A 20235-nucleotide genomic window follows, 5' to 3' on the forward strand; every position below is an offset into this window, starting at 1 on the left:
GATAACGATAATGTGGGCACTGATCCAGAAGTGGATTTTGAATCAACCATTTGTCTTGGGGAATTTGATGAATGCGATAATGAAGAGGAGTACAACTTGCCTACCGAATTGTTGAAAATGATAGAAAAAGAAGAAAAGCAAATACTGCCACATGAGGAGGCGATCGAAATCTTGAATTTGGGCACTGAGGAAGATCGAAAGGAGGTTAAAATCGGCACAACTCTTTCGACTGAAGCAAGAAAAAACCTGATAGTCTTACTTCAGGAGTACGGAGATGTGTACGCTTGGTCATATCAAGACATGCCGGGACTAGACACTGATATAGTAGTTCACAAACTGCCAATCAAACCAGAATTCAAGCCTGTGCAGCAAAAACTGAGAAGAATGCGACCAGAAATGCTCCTTAAGATCAAGGAAGAAGTCAAGAAGCAATTTGATGCCGTTTTCTCCCAAGTGGCCAAATACCCTGAGTGGATGGCCAACATAGTGCCTGTGCCGAAGAAGGACGGGAAAGTACGTATGTGTGTCGATTACCGGGACCTTAATAAGGCCAGTCCCAAGGACAACTTTCCTCTGCCACACATAGACACTTTGGTGGACAATACGGCCGGGAACGCATACTTTTCGTTCATGGATGGATTTTCGGGGTACAATCAGATCAAGATGCATCCCGAAGACATGGAGAAGACCACTTTCGGATTAAAGAATGCTGGGGCAACATATCAAAGAGCTATGGTGACCTTGTTCCATGACATGATGCACCAAGAGATCGAGGTTTATGTCGACGACATGATTGTCAAGGCACAAACCGAGAATGAACATGTCGAGAATCTGAGAAAGCTCTTCCAAAGATTGAGGAAATTCCGATTACGTCTAAACCCTAGCAAGTGTACCTTCGGGGTGACATCCGGGAAACTATTAGGCTTTATAGTCAGCAGAAAAGGCATTGAGGTTGATCCTGATAAGGTTAAGGCCATCCAGAGTCTACCTCCTCCGCGAACACAAAAGGAGGTCCGAGGTTTTTTAGGAAGATTGAATTACATAGCCCGATTTATATCTCAGCTAACTGACAAGTGTGATCCGATCTTTCGCCTTCTCCAAAAAAACAGCCCTGGAACATGGGATGGAAACTGTCAGATTGCATTTGAGAAGGTAAAAGAGTACCTGTCCCACGCACCTGTCCTGATGTCCCCTATCCCAGGAAAACCTCTGTTTTTGTATCTATCCATATTCGAGAACTCCATGGGGTGTGTCCTGGGTCAACACGACGAGTCTGGGAAGAAGGAAAGAGCCATCTACTACTTAAGCAAGAAGTTCACCGATTGCGAGGTCCGATATCCTCCTATTGAGAAGGTTTGTTGTGCCCTGATATGAGCTACAAAAAGACTTCGACAATACATGTTGTATCACACCACTTGGCTGATTTCCAAGTTAGACCCACTAAAATACATGATGGGTGTACCTGCTCTATCCGGAAGGTTAGCCCGATGGCAGATGCTTTGTCTGAATTTGACATCGAATACGTGAGCCAAAAAGCGGTAAAAGGCAGCGCCATATCCGATTTTTGGCAAGCAGAACTGTGAGAGCTATGAGTCGCTGGACTTTGATTTCCCAGACGAACTTAATGGCCGTATCTTTAGAGAAGCAAGCACTTCGGCGGACAGTTCCTGGAGAATGCACTTCGATGGGGCATCAAATGCACTAGGACATGGCATCGGGGCAATCCTAGTCTCCCCAGAAGGGAGTCACTACCCATTTACCATCAGACTGAACTTTGATTGTACCAATAACATGGCAGAATATGAAGCCTGTCTTGGGAATTCGGGCTGCACTGGGCAAAATATAAAGACTTTACGGGTATATGGAGACTCAGCCTTGGTAATCTATCAGCTCCGAGGAGATTGGGAAACCAAGGATATAAAGCTGTTAGAGTACCGAAAACTAGTGTTGGATCTGCTCGAAGAGTTCGACGAAGTCACCTTCCACTACGTGCCTAGAGAAGAAAATCAAATGGCTGACGCTCTAGCTACCTTGGCAGCCACATTCAAGGCTGGCGGGGAGTCTGAAATGATGCCAATTAACATGCAGTCGTATGAGTACCCAGCTCATTGTTACTAAATTGAAGAAGTGAAAGATACTAAGCCTTGGTACTACGACATTCTGCAGTATATCAAGCATCGGAGTTATCCAGAAAAAACCACTGAAATCGAGAAGAGAACCCTTAGAAGGTAGCAGATATTCCTTGACAGAGAGGTTTTATACAAGAAAAGCCATAACCAAGTTCTGCTAAGGTGCTCGATGCTGAAGAGGCAAAAATGATAGTGGAAGAAGTACATGATGGAGTTTGTGGAGCACATGCAAATGGACATATGATGTCAAGACAAATAATGAGATGCGGATATTTTTGGTCCACACTAGAGAGCGATTGCATCAACTATGCTAGGAGATGTCATAAATGTCAGATTTATGGAGACAAGATAAATGTTCCACCCCATCCGCTTCATGTAATGACGTCACCATGGCCTTTCTCTGTGTGGGGCATGACGTTATCGGGCAAATCCATCCGAAGGCTTCGAATGGTCACCGTTTCATTCTCGTAGCAATTGATTATTTCACGAAATGGGTAGAGGCTGCATCATACGCCAGTGTCACTCAATCCACTATTTGCAAGTTTCTGAAGAAAGAAATTATATGTCGGTATGGTCTACCCGAAAGGATTATCACCGATAACGCAACAAACTTGAACAACAAAGATGATGTGCTGCTTGCGAACAGTTCAACATAAAACATCACAATTCCACTGCTTACAGACCAAAGATGAACGGAGCAGTAGAATCAAACAAAATATTAAGAAGATAGTGGAAAAAACAACTGAAACCTTACAAAGACTGGCATGAGAAGTTGCCTTTTGCTTTGTTCGCTTATCGAACCTCGGTACGAACTTCGACTGGGCAACTCCATTTTCACTAGCCTAGGAATGGAAGCAGTGCTACCCATTGAAGTCGAGATTCCGTCCCTCAGGGTCAAGCCATCATCATGGTCAAATCTATCAGAAACGAATGATCCGAGTACATGACAAAAAGGTGCGCCCGAGAATATTCCGTGAAGGGGATCTAGTGCTAAAAGAATTTGGCCAGTCCAGAAAGATTTCCAGGAAAATGGACGCCAAATTGGGAAGGACCTTATGTCGTGAAGAAGGCTTTCTCCGGAGGAGCCCTTATCCTGGCTGAAATGGACGGACCTGAGCTGCCACATCCATTAACTCGGACGCAGTCAAGAAATACTTCGCTTAGGATGAAAACCGAGAGGGCGTCCTAAGTTTGAAAAAAAAAGGGAGAAGAACGTTTAGGGTGAAAACCCGAAAGGGCGCCTTAAATTGAAAAAAAGAAAAAAGAAGAGAAAATAAGGTGGGTTCAAGATGAAAACCCGAAAAGGGCGTCTTGCAACTAAGGATGGGTCCAAGTTGAAAACCCGGAAAGGGGATTTGGATATCAACGGCGGAAACATCCGGCACATGAATCTTCTACGAACTCAACAAATCGGAGAAATGTTGCACCCTCCCAAACGTTGTCGCATTTTCAAAGATCCTTTGGCAAAGGCTGCATTCAAAATCACCAATCGGCTTTTCAGCTCAGAAGTGCCCACGTTATCGAGATCTAAGACATTCATTTACACATCATTGTGTATTCGTCTTCTAGAATGTTTGCCATGTATTATTTGTTCTTCTCCTCCCTTATGAATAAAGACCATCTTTCCCAATTCCTTTCGAGCATCTTGAATTAGATTTAAACCTAATGGTTTATTTATTTTTGAAAGATAATCGCATATTACTGTACAAAGATTCATTGAAAAGTACAGGTACCCAGAAGCCGATCAAGGCTCATGCACATGCTTGAGATGGTTGAGGAGCATCTCCAAAAAAAAAAAAAAAACCCCAGAATGGGCACGCCAGATTCAGACATTTGAAAAATTCAAGATCAGAGATCGGAATTTCAAGCTTTCAAAATCAAAAGTCAACAACGACAGGCCACCGGAAATCAAGATTTCTCTCCAGAGCCCATAATAACATATGTTGCCCATACATTTTAGGCATACCTAAGAGCATGACATCCATACCATCGCATATATGCATATCTTTGCAGGTTTTACCCAGAGCCAATTTCAACTTCACAACGAGGGATATTGGACTCCAGACAACGTAAGTTCAACTTCACGACGAAGGGACCGCTGGTTGTCAACAAACATTTCTTAAATTCAGAGCCAATTTCAACTTCACAACGAAGGATATTGGACTCCAGACAACGCAAGTTCAACTTCACGACGAAGGGACCGCTGGTTGTCAACAAACATTTCTCAAATTCAGGGCAATTTCAACTTCACAACGAAGGATATGGACTCCAGACAACGCAAGTTCAACTTCACGACGAAGGGACCGCTGGTTGTCAACAAACATTTCTCAAATTCAGGGCCAATTTCAACTTCACAACGAAGGATATTGGACTCCAGACAACGCAAGTTCAACTTCACGACGAAGGGACCGCTGGTTGTCAACAAACATTTCTCAAATTCAGAGCCAATTTCAACTTCACAATGAAGGATATTGAACTCCAGACAACGCAAGTTCAACTTCACGACGAAGGGACCGCTGGTTGTCAACAAACATTTCTCAAATTCCGAGCCAATTTCAACTTCACAACGAAGGATATTGGACTCCAGACAACGCAAGTTCAACTTCACGACGAAGGGACCGCTGGTTGTCAACAAACAACTTCTCAATTTCAGAGCCAATTTCAACTTCACATCGAATATATGGACTCAAGACAACGCAAGTTCAACTTCACGGCGAAGGGACCGCTGGTTGTCAACAAACAACTTCTCAATTTCAGAGCCAATTTCAACGTCACAACGAAGGATATTGGACTCCAGACAACACAAGTTCAACTTCACGACGAAGGGACCGCTGGTTGTCAATAAACAATTTCCCAATTTCAACTACACAACGAAGGATATTGGACTCAAGACAGTACCAGTTCAACTTCACAACGAGGATGTCATTTCATGAGTGACAAACCAGTTTCAACGTTGGACCTCAACCACGGAGGATATTCAATATGGTCGAAATTCGTGTCTTTTAATCTTTGCTCTATTGTCGTTACACGACAATGAGCAAAGAGGGGCAGCTGAAGACACTAAATTCATCAGATTTAAATAATGTTATTTCTATAATAATTTCTAACCACATTACATAATATACATACTTAATTTTTTTTTTTTTACACAGGCCCTTTACAAATAAATGATAACAAACGGCCCAAATACAAGTGACCCAGATCCAACGCCTCAGCAGCCCAAGGCACGTGACCAATAGGCTAGGGTTTCCAGAAACCCTAGCCGTTCGTTCCTTCAACTCCCCATGACTGCACGTTTCTTCTCTCCAACGGATCCGAGTTCTCCGGCACAAGACTCTCGGCCACCAAACGAACGCCAATGAACGTGTTTTCACAAAAACAACCAAGTCAGAATCGTGGATTATCACCACAAACAAACCGAGTTTTACTCAGATTAAAACTCTAAAAATAGCCTAGGATTATCACTATAAAGTCATGTAATTAGAAGCTTTTAGGAAAGAAAAAAGACACACAAAAATACTGGAAATCACGAGAGCACACACAGGAAATTACTCAGCAAAAAAACGAGCCTTGTAAACGTTTCAAGAAGAAATAAAAAGGTGAAAGTTTATACCTTTTTTACTTCTTTCCCTTGCATGCGTTATGTCCTTGTCGTTTTTCTCGAAAAAAAAACAGAAGATTTGGGGCCGATGAACACACGGGAACTGTGATATTCTCTCTTAGATCTACGGTTCCCCGAGGCTTGGTTGGAAAAAATACTTTGGTTTTTAAAACGTGCGGGCGAAGAGCTTTCAAAAAACCAGTTTTTTTTTAGTAGGTTGCTGCCGATGACCGGCGGCCGTCGCCGATCAACGACGGTGGCAAGGCGGCGAGAGGAGGCCAGGGCGGCCGATTTCTGGAATACATAGCCTTGTTCTTCGTTTTGAAGAACAAGGCAGAGGAAATGAAAGAGAGAAAGAAGTTCTCTCGTTTGGTGAAGAGAGAAATGAGCGAGATTAAAATTTTTTTAACTTTTATAGCGGCTCTTGACCCGCGCCTGGACCCGACCCGGTTTTGATGGACCCGCGTGTTTTTGCAAGAAGCGAGAGATTTGCGTTTTGGTTCTCCAGTTTCAAAAACCTTTAATTTGGTCCTCTGAATCGATTATTGAACCCGAAATCCTTGTAAATTGACCCTTGAGTTTATTTCGTTTTCAATTTAGTCCCTACTATTATTATATACTATATTTTCATTATTATTATATTTTTCCTTTATTTATATATATATATATTTTATGTATATTTTTATTTTATTTTATTATACATATATATACACATAATCATCGTTATTATTTTAAGTATTATTGATAGCGTATATAAACATATATTTTTTTTCTTTTATTATCTGTATATTTATTTCTATTCATTTGTTTTATTTAATAATATATTTGATATTTATATATTTTTCGTGTTTTTTTTACATCATTATCGTTTTCATTTTATTCTACTTTATATTTTTCATTTTATTTTCATTATTCCTTTTTTTATATGTACATATTTGATTATAGTTATTTATTTATTTTAGTTTTGTAGTTTTTATTTATTTATTACTATTATATATATCTTTTTATTTTTTCCATTGTTTATATCTTTATTATTATTACCATCATATATATTATTTTTATATTCTATTTTCCTCATCTTATTGTTTTCCATTTTACCTTAGGTGTTTTATTGCATTCCTTATCTAATATATGTCTTGATCTTTTAAGGGTACAATTTAAGCAATCTAAGGTAAGTAATTTGGATCGTCATTTTACATTTTAATTTAAATTTACAACTTTCTTAATTAAAGACAACTGGAAATTACGTAGTACCAAAAGGGCAGTTCAAGGGTGCTAATCCTTCCTTAGCTGTAACCGACTCCCGAATCGACATATCTTGGTAAGACGCAGATCAGGTAAGATATAAGGTATCCGATTAACCTATTTATTTTTAACTAAATAATCGGTGGCGACTCCAATCCATTTTTCAAGTCGAAGCCCAATTCCGGGGCTCAACCGAAAGACGGTTCCGACAACATGCATCTCATTGTATTTCACATTTTTATTCTTAAGCAAAATTATTCATAGATTTTATGTGAATATATATATATATATATATATATATATATATATAATATATATATAAATACTCATGTACGAAAGAGATAAAATTAACTATGTTGGTCATAAAATATAAAAGAGGTCACAAACGAACCCTAAATATGTCACAATACGTACAAAATCCTTACTCTAAACATGTCACAATTAATCAATTTATTATTAGAATTTCAAGCATATAACTTATAAATTCATCAAATAATTTTAGTAAATAAGGGAATGTTATTCTTCACAAGAGGTCTCGAGTTCAAATAATTATATATGTAAGACATATATTGTTAATTGATTAAGAAAATTATGAACAAATATTACCTTATAATCACCCTAGACTATTAAAAAATAATTTATTTTAATTAATAATGAACTTGTAATGAATAATAATGACTGATCATTAATAAAATAATAAGAAATAATTTCTCAGATTTTACATGAAAACTCAAAGCTGAAATCCTAATTACAACCTCTAAAATTTATTGAAAACATCACCTTTTTACCGACAACTAGTTGATCTAATAGAAGGATACTAGATTCCTCGTGCAAGATCAAATGTTCAAATCTTAACGATATGTACGGAATAAATTGGGTTGAAAGCGTCCCATAATAGACCTATGTAAAACACATTTAAATTAGTCAACCAATAAATTGAAGGTTAATTAAAATAAATAAACATCACCCTCTTTACCTACCTTGCCCTACCTTTTTCATAAAGTAACCTTCTCATACAAAAAAAAAAATAACCAATTTAAAAAGAAAGTGTAGAATCTCATGAATGTCACTAAAATATTCTTCTCCCTTTATTCTTCCTCCACTATATATCAACTCAATGTTGTCACCTTGTTGAATGTTGAGTTCTCTTATGCAAACCCTTTCTTTTAACCCTAAAAAATTCTCTGCAGAATCTTCAGCTAAGAGAAATTGCAATGAAGAAGCAGAAGAAAACCCAGTTTTCCATTCACAACGCTACCCTTCATTTGCTTGCCGGAATATTATTATTCACTTGCAGTTTATTATTCTTCCCCGATATTCGTTCTCCATGTTCATCCATGAAGCAGTTTCTTTCAATCTATCTCCCTAGCATCTGGTCTTCATTTTCCGACCCTAAGTGCTTGTTTATAGTGGTTAATGTAATTGTCCTCGTCCTCGTCGGTGAATCCGGGGTCGTCGGTTCGAACAAATCTCCTGCTGGCGGTGACGTTTACGACGAATATGTCGAACGGAGTCGGTTTCGAGTTCGGGGAACCGAAGCCGGCTCGAATGAAGATAAGGGGATGGATTGTGAAGAGGAAGTGGTAAGATGTGAGTCCGAGTCGGCGGTGGAAGGAACGAGTGAGAATATTGCAGAAAAGGAAGATGAACAAGCGGTTGAATTGCCTGCTGAGGAGCTTAATAAAAGAGTTGAAGAGTTCATTGCTAGGGTTAATAAACAAAGGTTGATGGAAGCTCAGTTATTGGTGTGTTGTAAGGCATAATTATTGTTATAAATTTAAATCTAAAATATATTATGTCTATTATATGATTATTTAAGATTTCGATTAAATTTTTTAAGAACATCATAGATTATATCGATTTTTCTGTTAAAATTTTGAGGTTAAATAGGAGCCAATTTATATTTATGCGATGTATAAAATAAAAAGTATATTATAATTGAAATTAGATCAAAATCAAGTGAAGAATCTTAATTTTAGGTCAAGGTTAGAATTAGGGATGATTATGAGTCGGATTTTTTACCACTCGAGTTTGATCCAAGTATAACACTTATCTACCCATCACAAACCGGATTCTCTACCATCACAAATCGAATATAGAGAAGTTTCACTTTGATAAGAGAGAAATATTATAACAATTATCTCGGAACATATAAAGATTAATTAAGATTAGTTATAGTATTATTCTATTTTTAGTCTTTAACTCTATACCTAATCTAACTTTATCCTTAAAAAATATCAAACCGAACTCGAACTTTTAAAAGAAAAGAATCTGATCCTATCGAGTCAAGTCAGATTAAAACTCATTAGATTCGGATCAAATATCCGTTTAGGGTCCAAAAATCTACACCTTCTCATTCATAAATTCAAATCAGTATACATTTTCTGATTACTTACATATAATGAAAGATTACAGATTTAGTGTGTAGTATACAAAGCGAAATACTCGTACAATACAACTTGTTAAAGACTCCTGCTTAAACCGAGACCGGAGAGGGTACCGAAGGAGGGACCCGGTTTTCAGCTGGGATTTCAACGAATTCCGAAAGGATTGCCCTGAATTCGTCCCTGCTCATCGTTTCCTTCTCGAGGAGAACTTCGACGATCTTGTCAATGGCTTCACGGTTGTTCCTTATGTGACTCAATGCGATCTCGTAAGCACTGTCTGATAGCCTCTTCACGGCAGCGTCGATATCTTCAGCAAGTTTTTCCGACATTGAGTTTCCTGCCATCATTCTCATAATGACATCTTGACTTTGGGCTGATGAGTCCGTACAGATAATCCGACGAAAGGGACTTGACCTATAATAAGCTTAACACAAACACCAAGCACCGGCAACTAGGCCATCTACTCGGTGGTGATTGAGCATTGTATTTGAAGAAAAAAGAATGCACCATGCTACAAAAATGCATATAATGAACTAATTGTGCACGATTTCTAATAAAAAACTGTTAAGCGGCACGGAATGACTCGTGAATTTTACGGATGTTCAAAATCGAGCTTGAAGTGGAAGGTTAGATATGTGCAGTTACCTGTTTAGCCAGACCGATAATCTGCTGCAAATCACCAGCCGCACCTGTTGTCACCTCGGGCTCACCAAATATGACTTCCTCTGCCGCCAAGTCCACCAACAATTCTTGCAAAGAGTCGCTGCTTCGAGATCAGGGTGGGATCATCTGAAGGAATGAACCAGGTAAGACCGCGTGCCTGGCCACGAGGAACTAAGGTGACCTTTTGAACAGCGTCATGACCCGGTGTCAAAGTTCCAAGACACGAAGGTAAAGAACAATAGTAAGTTTCTAAATAGTCATTCGAATATAAAGACTCGGTATTAACAGATAATACGAACAAGCATGCATAATGTGAAAATATAAACCCCAAGAGTAAATTAAGATGCTCTCATTTCACTCGCCCGCGTATGGCATGGCCAACCTCGTGGTATGCAACCAAGCTTTTGCTCTTTCCATCTGTCATAACCGTGCCTTCCATTCCGGCCAAAATCCTATCAATTGAATCGTCGATTTCTTTAGATGAAATCGCAGTCTTGCCGCTGCTCCATTAAAACCAGGTGTTCTCATGGCTATAACATCAAACAATACATCAGCATCGAACTTCTTATTGCTACCATGAACCTTTAGTATCTATGTTCTGCCTCTGATATCCGGAACATCGACAGTGACCTGCACCAAAGCATTATGTCGACTACTTTGTTCTCCAGATTATAAGAATGATACAGACAATAATTATATATTCTTACCTGTTTATCAAACTGTCCTGGCCTCAATAAGGCAGAATCAAGAATATTGGCCCTGTTGGTTGCTGCAATTACGATGATACCTGTGTTACCCCCGAAACCATCCATTTCGGTCAAAAGCTGGTTGAGAGTTTGCTCCCTCTCATCATTCCCTCCACCAATACCAGTTCCTCTTTGTCGTCCAACAGCATCAATTTCATCCGCAAAGACGATGCAGGGGCATTCTCTTTGGCCTTCTTGAAAAGATCACGGACTCGAGAGGCACCGACACCAATAAACATTTCAACAAACTCGGAACCTGAAATTTTTAACACTTCAAGCTCATATTTATATGCACGAAATCAGTAAAAACCAGCAGTTCAACAATTTACATACAACAAACTTGCAAAAAAAATTAACACTTCAAGCTCATATTTCATCAACAATGGGACTCCCATCTCAGTTCACCTGAAACACCACAAACAAATCCTGAAATTTTTAATTAGACCAAAGAAAATCCGAACTTTCTTCCCCAAAGCTTCAAATAATAGAAAACCCATCCGAGGGGTTCTAAATTCAGCCAGCTTTTCACAAAGCAAATGGGAATTCAGAGGCAATATCAAGAAAATATAAGATAGACCCACAAATTCAATCACTAGAAACCTTCATTCAAAACGTCGAACCATACAACATCCCAATTCCCAAGCAAATACTGCATCACTTTCCCTCGGAAACTTAGTACAGTCAAAGCATGAAGAAAGTTACCTTTGAAAACGGAGGACTGGAATGAATGATGAAAGGAAAAAGGGAACCCAAAACGAGACTGATGAAAAGCTTAGCTCTGGGTCGGTGTGGAGTGGAGAAATGGGTTAAGGGAAGCAATTGGACTGGGAAATAAAGGGTGAGAACCGAGAGCGGATGTGGTTTGGGAAGACAATACGTGGCGCTCTTAGAATGAGTGGGTGCTTCTGTATCTTTTAATTTTTCACATCTGGACTGATGTAAAGGAGTTATTTTTGCTCTTTTGTGCGGATCACAACCCAGATTTTATCGTAAATGACGGGGAATGCTGTTACGTATATAATTCCATATCAGTTTTATAAATTGGTGGGTATAAAAAATTGATTTCTTTTCCTTAGAAATTTGTTTTTAATTATATTTTTGATAATATACACAAATGGTCCCTGACCGTAAGGTATTATTTTATTACGTTATCGACTATTTAAAATTACAAAATGATCTTCAAATTATAAAGTGTTATTTTATTGAGTCTCTCAATTATTAAAAATTACAAAATGATCATCTGACTATTCATTATGTTCCAAATCTGTCATTTTTTTTGTTAAAAATTGATGGTAGTCTGAGTTGAACGTTAACTTGTTGACTGTGATATGATAAAATCTGATCCAAAAATCTCAAACGACCATCATATCACAGTAATCATGTTAAAAATCAACTTAGACAACCGATAATTTTTAACAAAAAATGATGAGTATGGAACATAATGAATAATCAGATGACTATTTTGTAACTTAAAAATCAACTTAGACAACCGATAATTTTTAACAAAAAATGATGAGTATGGAACATAATGAATAATCAGATGACTATTTTGTAACTTTTAATAGTCGAGAGACTTAATAAAGTAATATTCTATAATTATATGATTATTTTATAACTTTTAATAATCGAATGACTTATTGAAGCAATACCCTATAGTAGGGAACCATTTGTGTACTTTACCCTTATATTTTTAAGGAATAATGATTAATTTACTCCTAATATTTGATAAAATAATCATTTTAATATTTATTTTTTTAATTACTTTGACTCATAATATTTTATTTTAAGGTAAAATGTAACATGATTAAATAAAAATTATTAATTAACTAACCGTTAACTCTTCATACTGACTTGAGATATCCTTATGAATTCAAATGTTGATGTTATATATTCGGGTGTGATGTTATGTTAGTTAAAAATAATTCAATAGATTCATATTTGAGACGATAAAAGATTAATAGTGTAAATCATAAATGAATCGAAGATATACAATTAAATTTTGTAATTAATTTAATTTAATTCTTTTATTATTAATTTCATTTAATAAATTCAAGAAAAAAATTTATTATTGATGGACTTCCAAATTTTCAACTATTATTTTATTATTCTATTAACTTAATTTAAATGCTATAAAAGAATGGTCATATGATAAATTTTTTAATTAGATAAAAAAATATCACGTCTTTATAATTAAAAAAAATTCATTCGACCCTTGTATTATTTTTTTCTCAATTTGACTATTCAATTCAGAAAATAAATCGAATGTGACCCTTTGATCAAAGTTTTTCGTTATTAACCTAACATGGTAGTTCACGGTGCTGATGCGAGATTTACGATTCTGACATAACAATCCACAATAGTTGATAACGTGATAGATGACATGAAAGAAAGCTAAACTGGTAATTCAAACACGACAAATAGATTATCATATCAGCACTGTAACAGTTAAAAATCACAATAAATTCGTTTTCTGAATTTGATGATCACATTGAAATAAAAAATAATAAGAGATTCACATTAATTTCAATAAGGTAAGACCCTTCTGTAAGATTTGAATAAGGTAAGACCCTTCTGTAAGATTTTACTTGTGCTAGTGTATCAGCATTATGTAACAACTAAATTTAAATAATATACCAAATTCCCCAATCTCTGACCTGAGCTGGCCGCCCAAATTTTTCCCGCGTTTAAATAAATAAATAAATAGAAATTCCTTTCGTCTTCTCCAACTCCACCTCCACCTTCTCCCCGACTCTGTCTCTTTTCCTTCATATTCCTTTCTTCTCTCCTCACTCACCCCATTTTCTTATTCAAAAAGACGTTCCCAGAACACCCAAATCCCTAATTCTTTCATTTCCTCTCCTTCCACCATGGCCTTTCCCTTCCTCCTCTACCTTTCCTTCCTTTTTCTCTCCCTTCCCGCCCTTTCCTTATCCCAACAACAACAGCAACAGCCCCCCAAAGGTAAGGATTTGATTTGAATATTTTGTTTTTAGGAGGAGTCAAAAGTACAACCTTCCCGTTTATTTAATGGGAGACGAGGGCTTAATTTAACTTATTAGTATTCTGAGGTGCTAAAGTGGAAAATTACCATTTTTTAGGATATTTAATTGATTGCGGCGCGATCGGGAGTTCCATGATAGACGGCAGAGTATGGCTTACCGACGACGGTTTCATCTCCTCCGGAACGGCAAAAAACTTAACCGTTCCCAACCTCGTCCCAACTCTCTCCACCGTCCGATCTTTCCCTATTCGGAACGGTCTCCGGAGGAAGTTCTGCTACGTGGCACGCGTCTACCGCGGCGCGAGGTACTTGATCAGGTCAACTTACTACTACGGCGGGGTCAACGGGTTGGATTTCCCTTCGCCTCCCGTTTTCGATCAGATTGTGGACGGCACGTTCTGGAGCGTGGTGAACACGACGGAGGATTATTCAAAAGGCCTGTCGTCGTATTACGAAGGCGTGTTTGAAGCTAAAGGGAGTACCATGAGTGTGTGCATTGCTTCGAACACGTATACGGTGTCCGACCCGTTTATTTCGAGCTTGGAAATGCTGATTTTGGGGGGCTCGCTTTATAATACTACGAATTTTGATTCTCATGCTTTGAGGTTGGTTGCTAGGCACAGTTTTGGGCACAATGGATCCATTATCGGGTAAGTCAAAGTTTTATGGACCAGGTATTTAGCTATATTAATATATACATATATATATTGTCAGAATTTGACTCTTATTTTAGAAAAATTGAGAAGTTAGACCACTTGTTGATGAGTATGGGAACTTGAACGGTTTCTTTTTTGTTAATTTGTTGAGTATTGTTGAGGGTAACAAGTTTATGTTGTCCGCCGTGAGCGGTTCATTCCTTTTAGTTTGAGGGAGAATTACGGCCGGTCAGAAGACGGTCGTTAACTAGTGTTTCTGTATTACAGGATGATTGTCAGAGGTGCCAGGCCCCGTTTTAGTTGTGTTTAGGGGTATTTACAATAGATTTTAGTATGTCCGTCGTATGGTTGGATATTTGTAGGTCGGTAGGTTATTCCTATCATTCTGGCAAATCACATGGGTGTGTCAAAAGTCTTGTCCGGAGGTCTCGTCTATTAAACAGTAACTGCCTCGATGACTTATCCGGGAGAGTGGGGTTCTTTGGAGGTTCCGGTGGACGGAGGGATCGATGTGGCGGAGAACTTGTGATTTTCGGAGGTCGTTCTCTGGATAAATAACAAGTATAAATGGATTAACTGCTGTTTCTTTATCCGATCACATCGACGATTTATCGACAAAGTTTAACACTATTATCCGATTGCACTGACTTCTCGAATTATTGAAATTTGAAGTTGGAGTTGTTTATTGTACTTTTTTTGTGATTTTTTTGGCAACCAGATACCCTGATGACCAATTTGATAGATATTGGGAGCCATATGAAGAAAATGTGTCTGTTATAGCAAGCAATACGGTCCCGTCAGTTTCCGGGTTCTGGAATATCCCCCCTTCAAAAGTATTCGAAAGGGCACTTTCAACGGCTCGATCGGAATCCCTGGAGTTGAGATGGCCGCCTTTCTCGCTCCCAAGCTCGACTTATTACATTGCTCTGTATTTCGCGGACAATGGTGATTCGCCGGCCAGCTCCAGGGAATTCGACATACACATAAATGATATAAGGTACTATAACAACTTGATTGTGGGTTCGGAAGGGGCTGCCGTCTTCGCGACCAGATGGCCTCTTCGTGGTGCTACGAAGATAACTCTAAGTCCTGCTGCCGATTCGAATGCTAGTCCGTTGATCAATGCCGGGGAGATTTTCGATGTTCTCCGCCTTGGAGGAAGAACTCATACAAGGGATGGTATGTTTGCCAACTATTATTTCGTACTGTCGTGTAATTTAAATCATGAACTGATTGAACTTTTAATATCTTGCTGCAGTAATAGCTTTAGAAGGAATGAAGAACAGTTTGAGGAACCCTCCACTAGATTGGAGTGGTGATCCTTGTCGGCCCCGTGATTACTCGTGGACCGGAGTTCGATGCTCCGAGGGTGAACGAATTCGTGTGATTTCTTTGTGAGTTAACTAAGATGCAGCGTTTTAAAGCTATGCATTTATCTTATCGTTGCTCAAAATGGTTATTTTATCTTCATTTGTTTCCAGGAACCTGACTGGTATTGGTCTTTCGGGGTCACTGTCACCAAGCATTGCCAATTTAACAGCACTGAGTAGCATGTAAGCTGTTAAACTAAATCGCCATCGATGAAATTCGGAGATAATAACATTCTAACTGAATTTTCCGTTCCTTCGACAGTTGGCTCGGTAATAACAGTTTATCGGGAGTAATACCGGATCTCAGCTCATTGAAGCTACTGGAAACACTGTAACTTCATTATTCTATCATCTTTTCTCTCTTCGATTCATTTGGCAGCCCAAACAGTTGGTAAATGAGCATTCTATTATAGCTTTTTTATGAACATGTATCTAATATGCTCCACTTTCTGTTTAAGGCATTTGGAAGAGAATCAGCTCACTGGAGAGATTCCATCATCACTAGGAGACATTGAAAGCTTGCGTGAACTGTAAGTCATCCGCTCGATATCCGGCATTCATATCCTCGTGACTTTCCGTAGCCTGTTACATCTATAACTATCTTTACCTTTAAAGCATCATATGTTACCTTAAGCATATTTGTATTCAACACTCACCCGGAGTCCGGATAACATCGATGGCAGATATGCATGTGATTTTAAGTGTACCTCTCCATCTATACTGTTCTAGTGGCTAGCCCATCTGAAAACCTGTTTTGACCCTTTGTTCCCGACTCGGTTCTCTTCGTCTTGTAGGTTCTTGCAGAACAACAATCTGACTGGCCGGATACCCGATACCCTTGTCGGAAGACCGAGGCTCGAAGTTAGGTGAGTATCAATTTACAATAGTCTTGTACACTTGCATCTTTAAACCTTGACTTCAAACTAAAACTAAGCTCTGGATTCGTTTTAGGACTTCCGGGAATCAGTTTTTGACACCACCACCTTCTTAAGTATATTATACATGCGTCCAGAGGTAACTTCACACAACTCGAATGGTCGAAATAGTCGATTTCGGCCCACTCGAAAAACTAGTCGATATTCGAGTTGGTTTGGCTATACTCGAATATCGAAACCAATCGATATTCGAGTTGGTTTGATTCTTTGTTTACTTGAAATCTAGGTCGTTGTTCATCATACCTCACTAACTCTTTTCTTTTTGCATTGTAATTTTATGAATGTTTAATATTGTTTATGCATGGTATAAACACTTATGTAACATCATTTGGTTCGGTTTTTTCGGTTAATTCGATTAGAAAATAATTAAATGTAAAAATTCAGAAGAATAATTAAGTTTGTTTTTATTATGTTTCATGGTTTTCAAAAGTTGCAATAGTTTGCGCCATTTCTATTTTTAGCTTACCGGTTCAAGCACTCCGGTCGGACCGCCGACCATTACTTTGTGGGATTGTTGGGTGTTAACAATGACTCAATTATGATCAACAGAAGTTGGTTTAAGTGATAAGCAATTTGATATCGTTTAAGTAAATTTCAAATTCGAGTTCTTGTGTATGTAAAAAAATATTTGTTGAGCACCCATCAAAGTCAGGTGTATGATGCGAATCAGTTTCCAGATTAGTCAAGATGAAACTTTGAAATCAAGAGGGCAATCAAAACAAAATAATAATAATAATAATAATGACTCAATCATGAGTTTAGGATCAGAAGGGTGTTCATCTTCGAGAAATTTTAAATTCTTATGTAATTGATTATATAAAGTAAGGGTAAATTATATAAGTATTTCGATTATAGGGTATTATTTTATTAAGTGCATTGATTATTAAAAGTTATAAAATAATTCTTTAATTATAGAGTCTTGTTTTGTTGAGTTTTTTTACTTTTAAAAATTATAAAATGATCACTAGATTATTCATTATGTTCTAAATTCGTCTTTCTCGTTAAAAATGAATGGTATTTTGAGTTAAATGTTAATCTATTGACTATGATTTGATAAATTATGATCTTAGAATCTCAAATGACTATCATATCTTAATTGGTATGCTGACGCCAGCTTAAACAAATGCTAATTTTTTTAACGAAAATAACGAGTTTGGAACATAATAAATAGTCGAGTTTGTAACTTTTAATAGTAAAAAGATTTAACCAAGTAACATTGTCAAATGATCATTTTATAACTTTTAATAATTAATAAACTTAATGAAATAGTACCATACGATCAGGGATCATTGTGTACGTTACTCTTAAAATATTTTATCTTAATGGTTTAATTTTACTCTTATGAAAATTTTAATTATAACATTTGAAGTTTTCATCTTAAAAAAGGCAAAAATACATATATGAAAATCGAATATTAACAGTGGAACCCTAAAATTTCATGAACTCTGCACAATATTTAAATGTGATATGATTCAAATCAATATATTAAGAAATCTCATTTTTACTTATATTATAAACTGTAAATTTAGTATTTTTTTTGTCGGTTTTAGTATTTAAATTTTTTATTTTTGTAAAATCATATCTAAAGTTTATTTTTCATTTCATTTTAGTACCTATCGTTAAAAGCTTAATACGTTTAGTATCTAAATTATCAATTTTAATTCATTTTAGTACTTAAACTTACAAATTTTTAAAACGTAACATTAAATTTTGAACGGATTACTAAAATGAAATAAAAACTAAAATTTTCATCGGTTGAGTATTAAATGAATCAAAAACTAAATTTTAGGTATTGTTTTAAAAAAATAAAAAATCTAGATACTAAAAGATTAAAATTAATAATTTAGATACTAAACATGTAATTTAACCTTACTTATATAATCAGTATCTTATTAGTGAGAATCACACTGTGCTTGAGAAAGATACTCACAGACTCCAAACATGAAAAATATAAAATAAATCCGAACGAAAAAAAAAACTTTAAAATGTCGTATCAAACTCTACCTTCATTGATTTTTCACTTATGTTCAAATAACCATTTCCTCGTCTTCACACTGCTCCTCGAAGACGACGATGGCAACATAGAAGAAGCCCCCTGCTTCTTCAACCTCAGCAACTCCTTCCACAAAACCGTGCATCTCGGCGGCCTCGGTGACAACTCGTCATCGCCGACGACGAACCAACTCGCCCTCCTCTCCTCTTTCTTCACCGCTTTTCCCCCCTCCTCTTCGTTAACCTCTTTCCCTCTGAATCCGGTTTTACCGTCACGCTCCTCCCGGCACCGCCGCAATACTCGACAGAAAAGCTCGCCGGCACCACCACTGCCGCCGCCCTTCTTCTTCAGCTCCTCCTCGGGTCGAGAATGCGGGTTGATGGAGATGACGTTGCTTTCGTCGAGGAAGAAATCGCTGGAGAATGAGATCCGGGACGTCGAAATCGGTTCGGTGGTTGATTTCTGGGCCATTTGTTTCAGGATTTCTGGGGAATATATGAATATGTGATGCATGGGCTTTGTGATTTTATATAGGATAAGAGGCTCTTGTGCTTTAAATTCTCCATATTTGCGACTTTGGAAATTGGGGAGGACGATGAGATTATAACAATTGATTGAGTAATGTTGTCTGCTTAAGACGGAACAGGCTAGCTAATAGGATAAGTCGAAGGGTATAAAGCTTTGCCTTCTTCTTTCAAAGCAAACTGAATTTAAGCAAAGATTTAATTTTATAATCATCATTAATTGATTAATTAACTCACGTTACATAGATTTAGTACGAGAGAGAAAACTATGCGTTTAGTACTTAAACTATCAGTTTTGATCCGTTTTAGTATTTAAACTTTTAATTTATTTTCAAAACTATACATAATGTGACATTTTTATGAGTAAATTACATCATTCATCACTTAATTATATTCTCGCTCTTATTTTGGTCATTGAAGTTTAAAAATATTCAATTTAACCACTCAACTTTCAAATTGTTCATGTTTTAATCACTCTAATTTATTTAATTAATAATATTTTGTGACATTATACTTTTATTATTTTAGTAATATATAATTAAAATAAAAAATAAATTTGAAAGTTAGAGTGATTAAATTAGGAGTAGTTTAAAAGTGTAGTACTTAAATTTAAAAAAATAAACTTCAATGACTAAAATAAGAGTAAGCAGATAGTGATGAATGGTGTAATTTACCCATAAAAAAGTGCTAAGTTCTAATATTTATGTTGAGTTTTAACAGTGAGTACTAAAATGAAATAAAAACTAAACGTTAGACATTAAATGATATTTTTATCATTATATGTATTACCTATGAGTTCTCGTTATTGATATAAAATTTTAATGTTGATTTATATATCTAATAGTACACGGAATCAATGATAGTCCAAGAGAGGGGTCCTTTTATTCTTCTCGCTAAAAATTTTAAATTTTTTTATTTTTTAGATATTTTATTTACATCTTTAATTAATAATTTGTCTCCATCCTTAAAATATAATAAATTCATC

At 36.9% G+C, this 20235-nt stretch overlaps 4 protein-coding genes and 1 pseudogene across 4 annotated transcripts; 2 read left to right on the plus strand and 3 right to left on the minus strand.

Annotated features, from left to right (window-relative positions):
- Positions 1-8128: 8128 nt before the first annotated feature.
- LOC120186504 lies at positions 8129-8788 on the plus strand. Its single transcript, XM_039190408.1, has one exon. It carries the CDS (start codon positions 8190-8192, stop codon positions 8736-8738), a length of 549 nt encoding a protein of 182 aa, XP_039046339.1. The 5' UTR covers positions 8129-8189; the 3' UTR covers positions 8739-8788.
- A 521-nt stretch (positions 8789-9309) lies between these two features.
- On the minus strand, positions 9310-9762 carry LOC120186499 (ATP-dependent zinc metalloprotease FTSH 2, chloroplastic-like). Its single transcript, XM_039190405.1, has one exon. It carries the CDS (start codon positions 9713-9715, stop codon positions 9452-9454), a length of 264 nt encoding a protein of 87 aa, XP_039046336.1. The 5' UTR covers positions 9716-9762; the 3' UTR covers positions 9310-9451.
- A 5-nt stretch (positions 9763-9767) lies between these two features.
- LOC120186478 lies at positions 9768-11031 on the minus strand (annotated as a pseudogene).
- Positions 11032-13508: 2477 nt separating this feature from the next.
- On the plus strand, positions 13509-16979 carry LOC120186509 (leucine-rich repeat receptor-like serine/threonine-protein kinase At2g14510). Its single transcript, XM_039190412.1, has 9 exons — positions 13509-13732; positions 13870-14422; positions 15147-15607; positions 15687-15822; positions 15910-15981; positions 16061-16129; positions 16257-16328; positions 16593-16664; positions 16750-16979. Exons 1-9 carry the CDS (start codon positions 13639-13641, stop codon positions 16787-16789), a joined length of 1569 nt encoding a protein of 522 aa, XP_039046343.1. The 5' UTR covers positions 13509-13638; the 3' UTR covers positions 16790-16979.
- A 1771-nt stretch (positions 16980-18750) lies between these two features.
- On the minus strand, positions 18751-19229 carry LOC120186479. Its single transcript, XM_039190382.1, has one exon. The coding sequence runs from the start codon at positions 19195-19197 to the stop codon at positions 18751-18753; it is 447 nt and encodes a 148-aa protein (XP_039046313.1). The 5' UTR covers positions 19198-19229.
- Between the last annotated feature and the right edge of the window lie 1006 nt (positions 19230-20235).

The sequence above is a fragment of the Hibiscus syriacus genome, unplaced genomic scaffold (genome assembly GCF_006381635.1).
Source record: "Hibiscus syriacus cultivar Baekdansim isolate YM2019G1 unplaced genomic scaffold, ASM638163v2 tig00113548_pilon, whole genome shotgun sequence".
Lineage (NCBI taxonomy): Eukaryota > Viridiplantae > Streptophyta > Magnoliopsida > Malvales > Malvaceae > Hibiscus > Hibiscus syriacus.

Coding starts and splice junctions, on each gene's coding strand:
- LOC120186479 (XM_039190382.1), bottom strand. CDS start 19,197: ATGGCCCAGAAATCAACCACCGAACCGATTTCGACGTCCCGGATCTCA.
- LOC120186504 (XM_039190408.1), top strand. CDS start 8,190: ATGAAGAAGCAGAAGAAAACCCAGTTTTCCATTCACAACGCTACCCTT.
- LOC120186499 (XM_039190405.1), bottom strand. CDS start 9,715: ATGAGAATGATGGCAGGAAACTCAATGTCGGAAAAACTTGCTGAAGAT.
- LOC120186509 (XM_039190412.1), top strand. CDS start 13,639: ATGGCCTTTCCCTTCCTCCTCTACCTTTCCTTCCTTTTTCTCTCCCTT. Junction 13,733..13,869: donor ACAGCAACAGCCCCCCAAAG/GTAAGGATTTGA, acceptor ACCATTTTTTAG/GATATTTAATTGATTGCGGC. Junction 15,823..15,909: donor CGAATTCGTGTGATTTCTTT/GTGAGTTAACTA, acceptor ATTTGTTTCCAG/GAACCTGACTGGTATTGGTC.